The 12,907-nt window shown below is 50.5% G+C and overlaps 1 protein-coding gene across 1 annotated transcript in view; it reads right to left on the bottom strand.

Moving 5' to 3' along the window:
• Positions 1 to 268: 268 nt before the first annotated feature.
• The window catches only part of PKP4 (plakophilin 4), a 33,582-nt gene continuing 20,943 nt past the window's right edge, over positions 269 to 12,907 (bottom strand). The window contains exons 9-19 of the mRNA XM_010137529.1: positions 10,657 to 10,840; positions 9,871 to 9,988; positions 9,207 to 9,398; positions 8,884 to 9,057; positions 7,897 to 8,047; positions 5,605 to 5,800; positions 3,647 to 3,731; positions 3,430 to 3,547; positions 2,068 to 2,199; positions 1,293 to 1,366; positions 269 to 630 (exon numbers count right to left, since the gene is read on the bottom strand). Of these exons, the coding sequence (XP_010135831.1) occupies positions 382 to 630; positions 1,293 to 1,366; positions 2,068 to 2,199; positions 3,430 to 3,547; positions 3,647 to 3,731; positions 5,605 to 5,800; positions 7,897 to 8,047; positions 8,884 to 9,057; positions 9,207 to 9,398; positions 9,871 to 9,988; positions 10,657 to 10,840 (1,673 nt within the window). The 3' untranslated portion in view covers positions 269 to 381. The remainder of the gene's footprint in view (positions 631 to 1,292; positions 1,367 to 2,067; positions 2,200 to 3,429; positions 3,548 to 3,646; positions 3,732 to 5,604; positions 5,801 to 7,896; positions 8,048 to 8,883; positions 9,058 to 9,206; positions 9,399 to 9,870; positions 9,989 to 10,656; positions 10,841 to 12,907) is intronic.

Below are 12,907 nucleotides of genomic sequence, written 5' to 3'. Positions count from 1 at the left end.
GCCCACACCCTCACCAGACTACGGGAGCTACGAGTAATTATACCTAACATCTACACAGAGCAAAAATCCATCCCTTTCCGCTCGGGCACATCCCTTTGGGAAGGGAGAGGTGCCGATGCGAGGCGTCCAGGATGCAACACGAAATCTGCATTTGGCTCTCCGTGGGGCAGAAAACAGCTTAAAGAGGGCATTTTCAACGTCCCCTCCCCTCACCCAAAAAAAAAAAAAAAGAAAAAAAAAAAGAAAAAAAAACCAAACCAAAAAAACCTTCCTCGTTCCTTCTTTCACTTCACTTTCACATTTCACAACCAAAACAACTCACAAGGCCGTTCCACTTCTCCAGCAAGATGAAAAACACGCTGTTGCTTTGTCTCTTCGATGCTACACCCAGGAGTCAGGTGAACCCGGGTACTGTTCTGCTCTGTAAGAAGATCGTCTGGTGGAATAAAAGTCTACATAATTTGTGGTGGATTTCAGTCCATACTGTGTTGTGTAATCTGAAGTAGCAGGAAAGTGAACTCGATCGTCAAAATACGGGTCTTCGTAGCTGTGTGGGGACTGCAAGTACAACCTGTACGCGTCGTAGTTCTTCCTGTTGGTGTCTTCCTGACTGTAGTACAGCTGCTGGTGCTGCTGACAAAACGACAGAAAAATAAGCTCTCAAAATACCACTGGCAGAGGAAATACCCGTTTCTCAAACTTACGGACATTAGACAGAACCTCTCTCTAAAAAGTGCGGCTCTACCAATGATGACAGTAACAGGTTTCTCACCTCCATGGAATGTTTTGGATTTTTAAAGGAAACTAACTGGGGAAAAAACCCCGAAGGCTGCCTGCACGCCTCCTCCTGTGCTCCCGGGGCAGCCAGGAGCTCTCCCAAAGCCCTGCCTTTAGGGCTCAGTACAGGACCTGGCTGTACCCACCTGAACACCTGGCGCCGGCTCAGGCCAGGTCAGAAAAGGGGCCTCTCACGCCACCGTAAGAGGAACATGCTAGAACACGTGGCATGTAAGAGAAGAGCACCCAAAGGTGCCAGAAGTACACGAGCAGCTGCCAGCTGAAGAGTGGCACTGCCCAAGAACAGGCTGACTGTGCTACCGACGCGCTCTGAAGTGGCACTGCGGCGCGGGGCAGTGCCCCACACCCCCGCCAGCTCCGGGCCAGGCTCATCTCAGGACAACACCCTGCCGTCACCTGCAGTCGCCTGTTCTGTTCTCTGCGGCGCGGGGCAGGCCCCCCCCCCCCCGCCAGCGCCGGGCCAGGCTCATCTCAGGACAACACCCTGCCGTCACCTGCAGTCGCCTGTTCTGTTCTCTTGCTGGTGAGGAGTAGGAACTGATGTAAATTGGCGACGGCTTGCTGGAACCTGTGAGAGAACAGTTCATAGCACAAGCATCAGTCTGTACTCTTTGTCTGGAAGGCTGGTCGCTTCTGTCTCTCCTAGAAGAAATCACGTAGCAGCCAAACTGTTAAGCCTGCACATTTTACTACCTAGTGCTAATGTAACAGCACAGTCCAGGCGGACGCTGCCCCTCAGCAGCGGGGACCGCTGAAACCAAGAGGCTGTTCTGTGCTGTTGGGTTTTGGTTTACAGACTAATAACCTTTAAATCAAGTAACCGCCTCCTCTTTGTTCACTGCCATCTCTGCGTGTTAGCGACCGCTAGTATGAAGGAAAACGGAGATCGGGGAAAAGATGAAGTCTTGGTGTAACTTAATATAATGTCGTGATAATATACTGCCACGTTATTATTTATAACACATAATAATACATATGATGTGCCAATAAAACTGTTTTCTGTAATAGGATTTTAAATAAAAGTTCCAAACACCTCTCACCACCACCCTATCAACAGCCCTTCCCTTACGCTGCTAACGCCTGTGATTTTAAAGGAAAGAGCAGAAGCAGAAGGAAAACCTGCCCTGTTCCACACGCAGCAAACCCAAGGCATGAACACGGATGACAGCATCAAGCAGCATGTGCTACTGCCACTGTCCATACCCTGACTGCATCAGCCCTCCTGCAGGGAATAGTTACGTACTGCAGTTAAAAGCCCGCCTGACTTACCAGTGTAAATGTCTTTATGGGTGATGACGTCACCTTGGCTGTTGTAATACTGCATAGAAGGTTGTGTTCTGTCGTATTCAGAGCGGGGTTCTCTAATGCCTAATAAAGCCGGTGATGAGGATGTGCTGCCAACTGACAGAAGAAGAAGAAAGACTGTCAGTAAATACGAGACAAGCCTTCCCCACACTGAACCTTCTCGTTCCTCTCTCCTCATCCCCTCCTTCCTCAAGGACCAACAGATGAGGGGGCTGTGGGCAATGGATAGACCTAGTGCATTGTTCTTCCTGGTGAAGAACCCCCATGACAAACGCTGTCAACAATGTACCACGAGATCAGAACTTTGTGCTTCAATGTCGAGTCGCTGCTCTGAGACGTTACAGCTGAAGTAAGAGACCGCACCCACTGCAGTCCGCACAGCGCGTAACGTGTCTGCATTCAGCAGGTGATGCTCCTGCTGGTGTTTATGGTTCACGTAAGTTACACCTTCGACTGAACCTCGAAGTCCATCCTGTCACTTGGGACAGGACAGAAGAACTGACAGGCTGCCTGGCCGAGTGATCAGTCTTGGACATCCCTTGCTCCAGCGGACAAGCGCTGCAAGACTGTAACAGAGGATCGTTTACTTTGTACTCTTACAGCTGAATCTCTACCACAGCTCAGTCGTCACTGTTTGACAGGCCACTCGGGCTTTGCTGCCTTGGAAAGACTCCAGCAAAACAGGAGAAAAATACTTAAAAACTATTTCCAGAAATTTTGCTTCAAAATATTAATCAATGATATCTTCTTCTGTCAGCTGGGTCCACTACACCACACCTCACAAAACTGTGATTAGGGGTAGCTTAACCACGGGTGTTATCCTGGAATAGTCATGGCTAAAAAAGGTAAATTTGGGGTTTTCATGCGGCACAGGCAGAGTGGCCTCGTAACAAAGTCTAGCGTGTACTCTGTGGATTTTATTAGCACCGGGCCTAGCCCAGTCCCCGGAGCGGAACGAATGGCCACGAGCAGCAGAGCGTCCTGGTGGGCTGGAGCATGGCACCTGGTGGAACTCCATCGGAACGAACACAACTCGCACCTTCTGAGACTGCGCGAGGGGGCAAGTGGGGAGATTTGCTTCCAAGGGCTCCTTATCCAAAGGGAAAACGCTGGTGTGGAGACATCGACAAACCCTGTGGCGCCTGCCGCCAGTAATGGCAGAGGAAAAACCCAGAGCGCACGAAGGGCCTGTGCTGACCTACCGAGGAGGGAAGGCCTGACCTCCGTGTTTGGACGGGATCGGTGGTGGACCGAGAGGCTCTTAGGGTGAAACACACAGGGTACCCGGTAGCCCTTCAGTGGGTGTCTTTACACTCCTCGACTGACCTGACTGTATGACAGGTGACATCTGCTGATTTGCTGTCGATAGCGAAGGATGTGATTTGAATCGCTCTCGCTCGAGGGTTGACACTGGTGTAATAAAATGACTTTGATTCCATCCATCCTGGGGGTGGCAAAAGGAACAAAAGGCCACAATAAACCCCGCTTCCTTCAGGAGTTTCTGTAGGACTGTTTTCCAGGGCAGGCCAAGGTCATAGCTTACCTTTTTGTAAATGCTGCGGAGATCCCGGTATTGCCATAACGTATTCAGGACCTGGGCGGCCGCCTTGACGACTTTCAGAGACGACCTAAGGAGGTAAAGAACATTTATTACACCGTGAGAAAGCCGCTTAATTCTGCTTAAAAAGAACAACGTTCCTGAGCTACGGAACAGCCCCAGCCGTGATGCTGCGCATGCAGCGGGTCACCCGGGCGGGTCTCGGCTGCACCTCCCACCTCACCACAGCACGCACAGAGCGGGGTCAGCACCTCGCCAAAAGGACGCTGCAGAACCTGACTAAGCACAGCCATCGCTTCTCTCGCTCGCCCCGAAACGTTCTCTTTGGGTCACCCACGGGAGGAACGCAGGTGGAAGGGCTGAAATAGCGACTGTCGCTGTCCACAAGAATTGAAAATCACGAACAGAAACTATTTACAGCATTTCAAAAACCCCAAGATTCCATCATGTTTTACATCCCTGTACATAAGTGACAGTAGAAAAAGAATAAAGAAGTGAAAGAGAGCGGGTGTTGGAAGTCTCCAGACACCCTCATAGCGGGACTTGTTCTCACTTCTGTGTCACACCACTGAAAACTTGCCTTGGATGGGAAAACACTTCTCTGTTCTCAAGAGCAGGGCTAGGAAAACCGCTCTGGCTCTCGCTGAAGATAAAATCTTGCCATTTTCGTAAAGGAGATGGCAGTGAGCCAGTCGCGGTGCTGAGCTAGTGACTGGACATTAAATGCCACAGGATGACGCCTGTGTTAAACAGACGCCTTTCTCCTTTGCTGTGACGATCCACCCAAACACAGCTTCCGGCAGGGAGGACTGCAGACGTTGCAGCTGACAGCGGGAACCATTGCGCAGGCACTCTCGGTACGCTCCCCAGGTGTTACTTCTGCTCAGCGTACCCTGATGCCCCCTCGCTGTAAGCGCAGGTGCGACTCTAGGTGTTGTCCCGGCAGACAGTGAGGTCTTGTGAAGGGCGGCTGCAGTCGCACCCACAGCTGAAGTGAGTCTGAGTCCCTTGGGCATACACAGTGTTACCAGCTGTGGATACTCAAAACACAGCCTGGCTCCTTCTGAGCCGGAACGCGGTGCGTGCAGCGCGCTGGGAAGAGATCCTTCTCCCTCCGTCCCACCTGATGGGACTCCGGGAGCAGCACGCAGGGCTGACCAGCCCACCAGCCCGCTGCTGTCCGCAGGAGGGAGGTCTGTGATGTCCGGGCTCACACGCTGTGCCTCATGACACTGCTGAGGAGCACAGAGCAGCGGTGGGGATCCGAAAGGGCCCCTGGGGCTGGCTCTGTGCTGAGCCGGCACGACTCAGGAGCTGTTACACGCTCCTGCCCCTCGACGCTCAGCTGCCCAGTTCCGAAAGGTTCTGTTACCACTGAATACGCAGAGTGCCTGGCGCAGCCCGGCTCCAGAGCCCCCCGGCAGCGAGGCTGGCACAACCATACGCTGGCACACCTGCAGAGAGCCGGGTCTTCTCCACCCACAGGTGCTCTGCAGCCCTCTTCCAGACAATCCTGCCAGCCATGTAAACTGCCCGGGGGCCGCGCTTCCCCTACAGCCGGGCTAGACACGACTAACAGCTATTCTGACACATCCTGACCACGGAGAAACATCCTCCGACTTCGAAAAGCTCTGAATAGTCTGTGAATCTTGGAGGTGTTTAACAGGAGACATCTTTTTAGTACCATTCAACCAGGCCCCACTGACGGGATCACTGCACAGACTGTAAAAGCCTCCAGAAGCTTTAGATAGAGAAAACGCTGCAAGAGAACAGTGGGACCGACAGCCGCCGCTTTCCCAGGGTGATTCACACCGCGTCAGCTGCTCCCACGGGGACTGCAAGAGCAGATCCTTTCTTTACTCAAGCCCACCCCATTCCCTGCATCGTTAAGTGTTGTAAAAGGAAGAGGAAGAGTTCAGGTATGAACTTCGTCGCCCACTTGCCTGTCACCTCGTCCTTTCGTTATGTTCACCAGCTTTTCTATCCCGCCAGTGTCGGCGAGGGCTTTGGCGTTCTCCATATTCTTACTGGTGACCTCGTGCAGAGCACAGCAGATGGCTGCCACCGTCTCGTCCGACAGGATGCTGGGGCCATTGCCTCCTGGGAGCCGATTGACCAGATCTCGCATGGCATATTTACCTATGAGAACCCATCAGAGAACCAAGTGAAAAATACATTTTGGTACTTAAGATGTGATGATACAGGACTCGACACAGAAATCCATCTGAAAGCAGTAAAAAGAAACAGAGGATCAGAACCGCAGCCACCTGCCAAGAGCTCACATTTTACACAGAGTCAACAGAGACTAGAGATCGATTTTTGATTTCTTTTGTTTTTCCTTTTAGCTTAAGAAAGTGCGAAGTTGCATTTTTGCGTTAGAACCGCAGCATCTGTAACGGGGAATTATGTGGAGCGAGCAGAACCATTCCAGGAAGATGTGACCCTGTTTATCACGGCTGAAGCAGTGCTGCACCTTCCCAGGCTGCATCTGTGGGAGGGTTAAAGAACTCCTTACAGTAGCCTGGAATGCTTTTCTTTCAGACATCCTGTTCATCTCATCTGCTTCCCAGAAGAGATGAGATCTCGGTTCTTTCGGGCCTCAGTGACTGACCGAAGCACAGGACCAATCTCACTGCAGATGAAGGACATGAAGTCAAGCCAAGGTAACTGCCCCCTGCCCCCATTTAGGCCATGCTGTTAACTGAACGATTAACTGGTTTTATGGAAGCCATGTATTTGTACGTAACAATGAGTAACGAATCATGTTTACACGGAGCCATTAGCTATCTAGTTGCATAAGGGAAAAAATACCCCAAACCTAATTCTGCAGCCCAAAGAAGCACCTTTTCCAGCGCGGGGGAACACGGCCACCAGCAGTGCTGAACACAGCGGTGCCTGTCACTGCCGTCTCCGGGCAAGCTCTTCTCACGTGTTTGCATCTACCAATTTTTGCTGTAGTTGGTCCCCAGTCTCTCACGTTCTCCAGAGTTTAGACCACGTCAACCTTTTCATTATTCCTGCCTCTACCAATGGCAATGGAGCTGTAAAAGCAGGTAACTACCGTGGAGTGACTCAGGACTCACTTTAGGTCTCAAAACATCTATGTTTATATATATATAAACAAAGATTGGTTTCAGAGTGGTTCTGGAAAGGCAATGGTTCTTCCATCGATGAGCCTTGGACTGGGCAAGGGAACGGGTCCTCAGCTGAGAAGTTCCTGAACAGAGACTTCACCGGAGCATGACCTGTCCATGGCTGGTGCTATGGAACAATTTTATTTTTACCCATTTCTGTGTAATGCCGACGCGGCAAGAAAACATATTCTGAACATCCGAGATGGAGACGCTTCAGAAACACACAATAAAACTCTGTTCACCTGCATTTACCTTCTTGGAGAATAATGATTCTCCTACCTGTATAAACAGTCGTTACACACTTATCCAACTAGTCTACCACACAGAAAATGCTTTGCCACGGAAACGACACGTTTAGATCACGGCGAGCGTCGGCAGGGCTCACTTAGGGCACAGCAGTCTGAAGCTGGGCATGAGGCACATTCCACACTTGCCCTAATGGACTGAGACTCCTCTCCAAGGTGGGAAGTCAGTTGTGTTGTGGTTTTTTAAATGCAGGATTAGAAGGGCACAGGTAAGTGTTTGAAGTATTAAACATTACAACTGACAAGAGGGAAACAGTAAGTTTTTCTAGCAGGCACCCTTGCTGATGACTTAATTCAGCGAAAACACGTACACACTGCTTTGTGCCTGGGGTTTCGCAGAGGTATTTCACCAGGAGAGGATTGCTCCCCTCTCTCCCTGCCCAGCGCTGGTCAGTAAAGTGTGTTCTGATGCACTGGCAGCAGAGCTGTCCTGTCCTCTTAGAATTCGTACAAGACCTCGGAGCTCTTTGAGAAGGTTACTGGGTAGCTCCAAGGAGGCAGAGCTGTGTTTTCCATCATCTTTTGTGCTAACAGTCTCCTGTCCCCCTGGGTTTAGCTGAGGTGACTCCCAGCTGCTGTACCAAGACCGCCACGCAAGATGGCTAAAGGCGACCGAAGCGTCAGTATTGCTCTGAAAAGCTACTGCTGTCAAAAGGATTAACTCCTGTGACACGACTGCCGCGATACGGTACGATCAAGACCACTCTTTCTATCGCTAGAATCCCACCTGAGCGCTTTCTCAGGACCAGGCCTGACGTGGTGGCAATCGCGCTCTCCTCATCAGTTCTGCACTTACCGATCAGCTCCTTGTTACGAACATCCAGCGCCATGTTCCTCAGGGCGGTGGCCACGGAGGAGACGACTCTGTCGTTGTCCATTCTCAGCAGCTCCACCAGGATCGGCAGCCCTTTCTCCTTCCTCACAGCAGCTCGAATGTACGCTGCAAACTGTCACAGAACTCCAGTTACTCACGAACCTGCCGCAGCCCGACTGAAACCGTCTCTCGCTAGAGTGTAACTCCCCAGGGCCTCAGGGGAGCCTTCCCCAGAGAAGGTGGCGTGTTGAGTGCGTGTCTCTTCAGCACTACGAAGAGCCGGCTCTGCGGTTTTCCTCTCCCTCCTCTTACAGAGCCATGTTTGCAAACAGTGGTCTACACAGAAAATGTCTTGACCGATGACAAATTACTGAAAAGAGAATAGTTCTCTTGGCTGGCTTGCTGGGTTTTTAAAGACCAGTTTTATAATGTTCATGGGATGAAAAAGCCTCGACTGTTCTACAAGCAAAGGAAGCAATTAATGATTCTTTTTAATCTCTCCGTGACAAACACGTAACATCAACAAAGTGCTCTCACGTGGTGCCTTTGTGACATCGTATGCAGGAGCCACAAGCAAGAGAGTACGGAAATAAATAATACAAATAATAAAGCAAATGCAAACTACCTGTTTATGCTGGTCTTATTTTGACAGTTCCATCCCCACCAGAACTCACAGCTAGAAGATGCCAGAAGATTATTTTGACCTAATCTGCCCTGGAAGAAAGCTTTTCCGATCATTTAAATAAACGGTACCAACTTCCAGTGTCCATATTGCTCTTCCTGTCTAACGTCTTTGTCACCGCTTTTCACTGTGGCAGTTCTTGTGGCACAGCAGCACTGACAGACGCTAGAGAGAAACACTCAGGTGCATCCTAGAAAATGACACATTCCTTCTAAACACATCCCTGTATCTTATTAAAAAACTCAGCGAAAACACGATGACAGGAGGAAGGGTAGGAATTCACGCACCTTCCAGTTTCCCGCAGACAGATTCTGGAGAGACCCCGCGGATCCCTCTAGAGTGGCTGGGTTGGAGCTCTCTGCTAGCAGCGTGAGGTACGGCTTTACCACGGACGGGTGCCACAGCATCTCCACCCCCTTGGGAGACTTGGAAAACCCCGGAATAGGGCCAACTCCATCCCACTGAGAAATGAAAGTGTGTTTGTAACGAGGTAAAACCACTCGATTTTCGTTCAACATACCACAGTTTTCCCCCAAGCTATGTCCTCCCTGCCCCCCATCAGTAGCTAAATTACAGTTGCTGTGTTTGTAATACCAAGAAAATGACAAACCTGATCCTCCTGTGAAGTTTTTTTTTTCTTCTTCTTTTTTTTCCCCCAGCAGCTTGGCTCTGAATCTTTGCTAGGTGATTCCTTTCCTAACAAGTCATCCAGTTCATTGATCCCCAGCAGACGTGCCTGAGGCACCTCCAGCTCCAAACGGTATGAAAGGTTCCTCAAGGTACACACACAATTTTCCACCGTCTGAAGCCAAACCAGAAAGACGTTGTGTAATCGGTTCCATTCTCACACAGTGATAAAGCAAACCCAGCCGATTACGTAGAGGAGGAGAGGCACTAAATCCCAGTTCTGGGCCTTGGGCACTGCTTTGTCCGTTTCTCCGGGAAACGGCAATCCTTCTCCTGCCATCTTAAAATATGACAGCAGAGATCTCTACTAGAGAGGCTTATTTCTGAGTGTTCTGAAAGCGAAAAGCACTAGGACTCACTATTGCTTTACTAAACACAGAATACCTCACGCTGGTGAAAATGAACAGCACCGAGCAAGTCACTCGGGGTCACGCAGCAGAATTTGACTGCGCATCAGTAAACTGGCGCTGGGAGAGACCGGTTGAGCTGAGCGCGTCACAGGAAAGACTCCTGCCATCCAACCCCAGAAGGCCCGGTGGGACACGCGGTGTGGCACTAAAGGTCACTGCGAGGGAAGGGGCACACACCTTGCTGTCGTAGTCCGATGTGTTCACGCACGTGTGGATCACATAGAGCAGTGAATCGACCAGCCCGTCGCAGGACCTCATCTGCTTCCGGGCCTCCTCGCCCGCAGAGCTGAGATTCCTACAGGGCGCAGACGGAACACAGTGCGTGCACAGACAGACAGACATTTTATTAGACAGTTACACAGCGACTGACAGCTGAGAAGTTCAGTGTTCAATGGAACACAATTTGGAATCTAATCAACTAAAATTACACACCAACCCACAAACGAACAGAAAGAGCCCCTGGCCCCTGAATTCTCTTTTCAGACAGTTTAGGTTAGCCTTTCGTTACTCTGAACGCTGTTTTTCTTCTTACTGTTCTCTGAGAAATCCAGACAGGGGACAGTCACACACTTCTTCACTGATACATAACACAGGTATGTAAATATAGACAATGAAGAATCACCTGATGCACAGTATTTTCCCTAACTTATACCTAAACCCTACACACAACACAAAATTTGCAGTAATTAACAGAGAAATGTGCAATGACCACAATTTATAAAAAAACCCCACCAAAATGTAACCACCAGCCGTTAGGGTTAACATCTCCTCGTGACTAACTTGGTACTTTTCATAAGCCTCTAACGTGGAAAAACCCCCAAACGCACAGGCTGCCCAATGACAGACCTGTCTGTAATCTGTAGAATGCAACATCTCTTTCATCTTGAAGATGACAGGACCAAAAGGACCTGTTGTCCCACACAACTCCTCTGTGAAAAGGACTCTCCTAGAGCAATGGGTTACCTCAGGCATCCTGTAGTGTTGCGCAGGACCAGGGAAGTCTGAAATTTCATTTTGTGATCCTCGTCAAAGGAAGAGCTGTTCCATCCAGAGTGTGGCACAATCACAGTGCTGGTCAGCGTCGACAGAGCGTCTCGAATGATTGTCATCTTCACTGCATCGCACGAGGACAAGTTCCAGAGAACCCCTTAGGAAAAGATTCCATTGCAGCGGGTCAGAAAAGACTCAGCAAGCAAATATCGAGCAACATTCACAACTTGAAAGACATTGCTTTAAACAGGAGAAACATCATTTTCCTATGCAAACCCACAAGAAATATCATTAGTCTGCAAAGTAACTTCAATATTATTCCAACACTATTGGTCAGTAAGTTCTCAGCAAAGCTGCTGCTCAAAGATTCACTGTACAGACTGAAATAAATATTTCTGAACTTCAGGTTATCACATACTCGGCAGCCGTCGCTCTGGCTGGCTGGCTGCTGCGTAAGCTCTTCAGCAAGAGCTGGAACATGAGATGATAACCAGAATAACCCCAAGCGATGAGCAGCGAGGTCTCCCACCACACCGAGGGGGAAAACGTGCCTATCAGTGAGTAAATTCTCTTCTCTTAAGGAAAACCACTCAGCAGAACCACACGCCGACTGGCAGGAGACGTCCCCTCCTCTCGTGGCCCAGGTACAGCTCACTCTGCTGCCCGAGAGGGGAGGGCAGGCTGCAGCGCACGGCCGGAGTCTAGAGAAGAGTTCCCCAAAACACCCCTCTTGTCCGCTGGCACGCACTGCCTCGGGCTGGCTCGAGCTGACGCCGGTATCTGTCTTTGGTGTCTAAAGACCAGTCCCATGCTGCCTACTGTAACGGGAGGAAACATCTGTCCTGTTGCGCAGTACGCCAGCAACGTGCCAAACCAGCGCAAGCTGGGATGAAGAGGCCACAGCAGACACTTCTGTCCCTACAGCGGTCACTGATGGATGTGGCAGCACAAAACTTCATAGAAAACAAAACCTGAAAGTCCTTTAGTCATCTGCTGTTAGCTGGAGTCTTACTGACGCCTGTCACCCATACACACGCTTGTAGGTGTGCAGACCGTCCCTGCAGCTGGAGCAGAGCAGGGTACCAGTGACTCGCTTCCCCCATGCGCCCGGCAGGAACGGCACCTTTCCCTGCCAGAGCAGCACTCCAGCGTAGAGAGAAAGGTGCGAGTATTGACACGAACAGGAAAGGAATCTCCGAAGAAAGCAGCTCTGGTAACCTCCTTCCAGCAACTGTTCATGTGGACGCTACAACAGTGGGTGACTGTAAGCTCCTGGCTTACAGAGGCTCCGTGGAGGAGGTCGCTGCTGGAGCTGTCGCTGCTCTGTCAGCAGAAACCTGCCGTGCTTCGACGGCACAGCCTGCAGGGGACGGAGCTAAACCCAGGTGGCCGAGTCCCAGGAACGCAGATGTTCCTTGCCAAGGCCACTGAAACTGCCAGCTCTCTGTGAGCACGTGTTTGCGTCTGCTGCCTCGTCAGCTCCAGCCAGGGGCAGCCCGAGGTGAGGAGGCACATCTGCCGCAGGGACAAGCTGTGGTTCTGAACTCCTCATCCTGCACGAGCAGCTGACCCTAAGGGTGAGTCCCCACAACCCAGCAGGAGAGAGGTTCAGGAGAGGGAAGAAACAGATCCTGATTTTTGTGCATCTTGGAGATGAACATTATAAACTAGTTCCTAAAAAGGACCATGGAAGAGATTTGGCAATACTCTTAGGAGGGGTTAGTTACACCGGAAATCTGTACAACTTTGCAGGCACTAGTGAACAGCGAAAGAAAGGTCCTAAGACTGAAACAGCAAAAAGAGAGCGAGAAGAACCCAAATCTATGGGTGGAAAGTTTGTCAGTGCTTGGCAAATACGAGGTCTCGTGGAAAAACAGCAAAGAAGGAGGATTGGCAGGTGGGTGGAAGCCATTACCGAGTTTTCAGTGAAGGTCCCAAGTGCGTGATGTGACATGACTCCAAATCAGAACCTGCAAAGCCAGCATCCAAAACAGAGGAACACAAGGTGAACAGGGGAGGCTCTATGGGTGGAAAGTTTGTCAGTGCTTGGCAAATACGAGGTCTCGTGGAAAAACAGCAAAGAAGGAGGATTGGCAGGTGGGTGGAAGCCATTACCGAGTTTTCAGTGAAGGTCCCAAGTGCGTGATGTGACATGACTCCAAATCAGAACCTGCAAAGCCAGCATCCAAAACAGAGGAACACAAGGTGAACAGGGGAGGCGGGG

The sequence above is a fragment of the Buceros rhinoceros genome, unplaced genomic scaffold, assembly GCF_000710305.1.
Source record: "Buceros rhinoceros silvestris isolate BGI_N320 unplaced genomic scaffold, ASM71030v1 scaffold7726, whole genome shotgun sequence".
Lineage (NCBI taxonomy): Eukaryota > Metazoa > Chordata > Aves > Bucerotiformes > Bucerotidae > Buceros > Buceros rhinoceros.
This window is presented reverse-complemented; position numbering and strand designations above follow the sequence as displayed.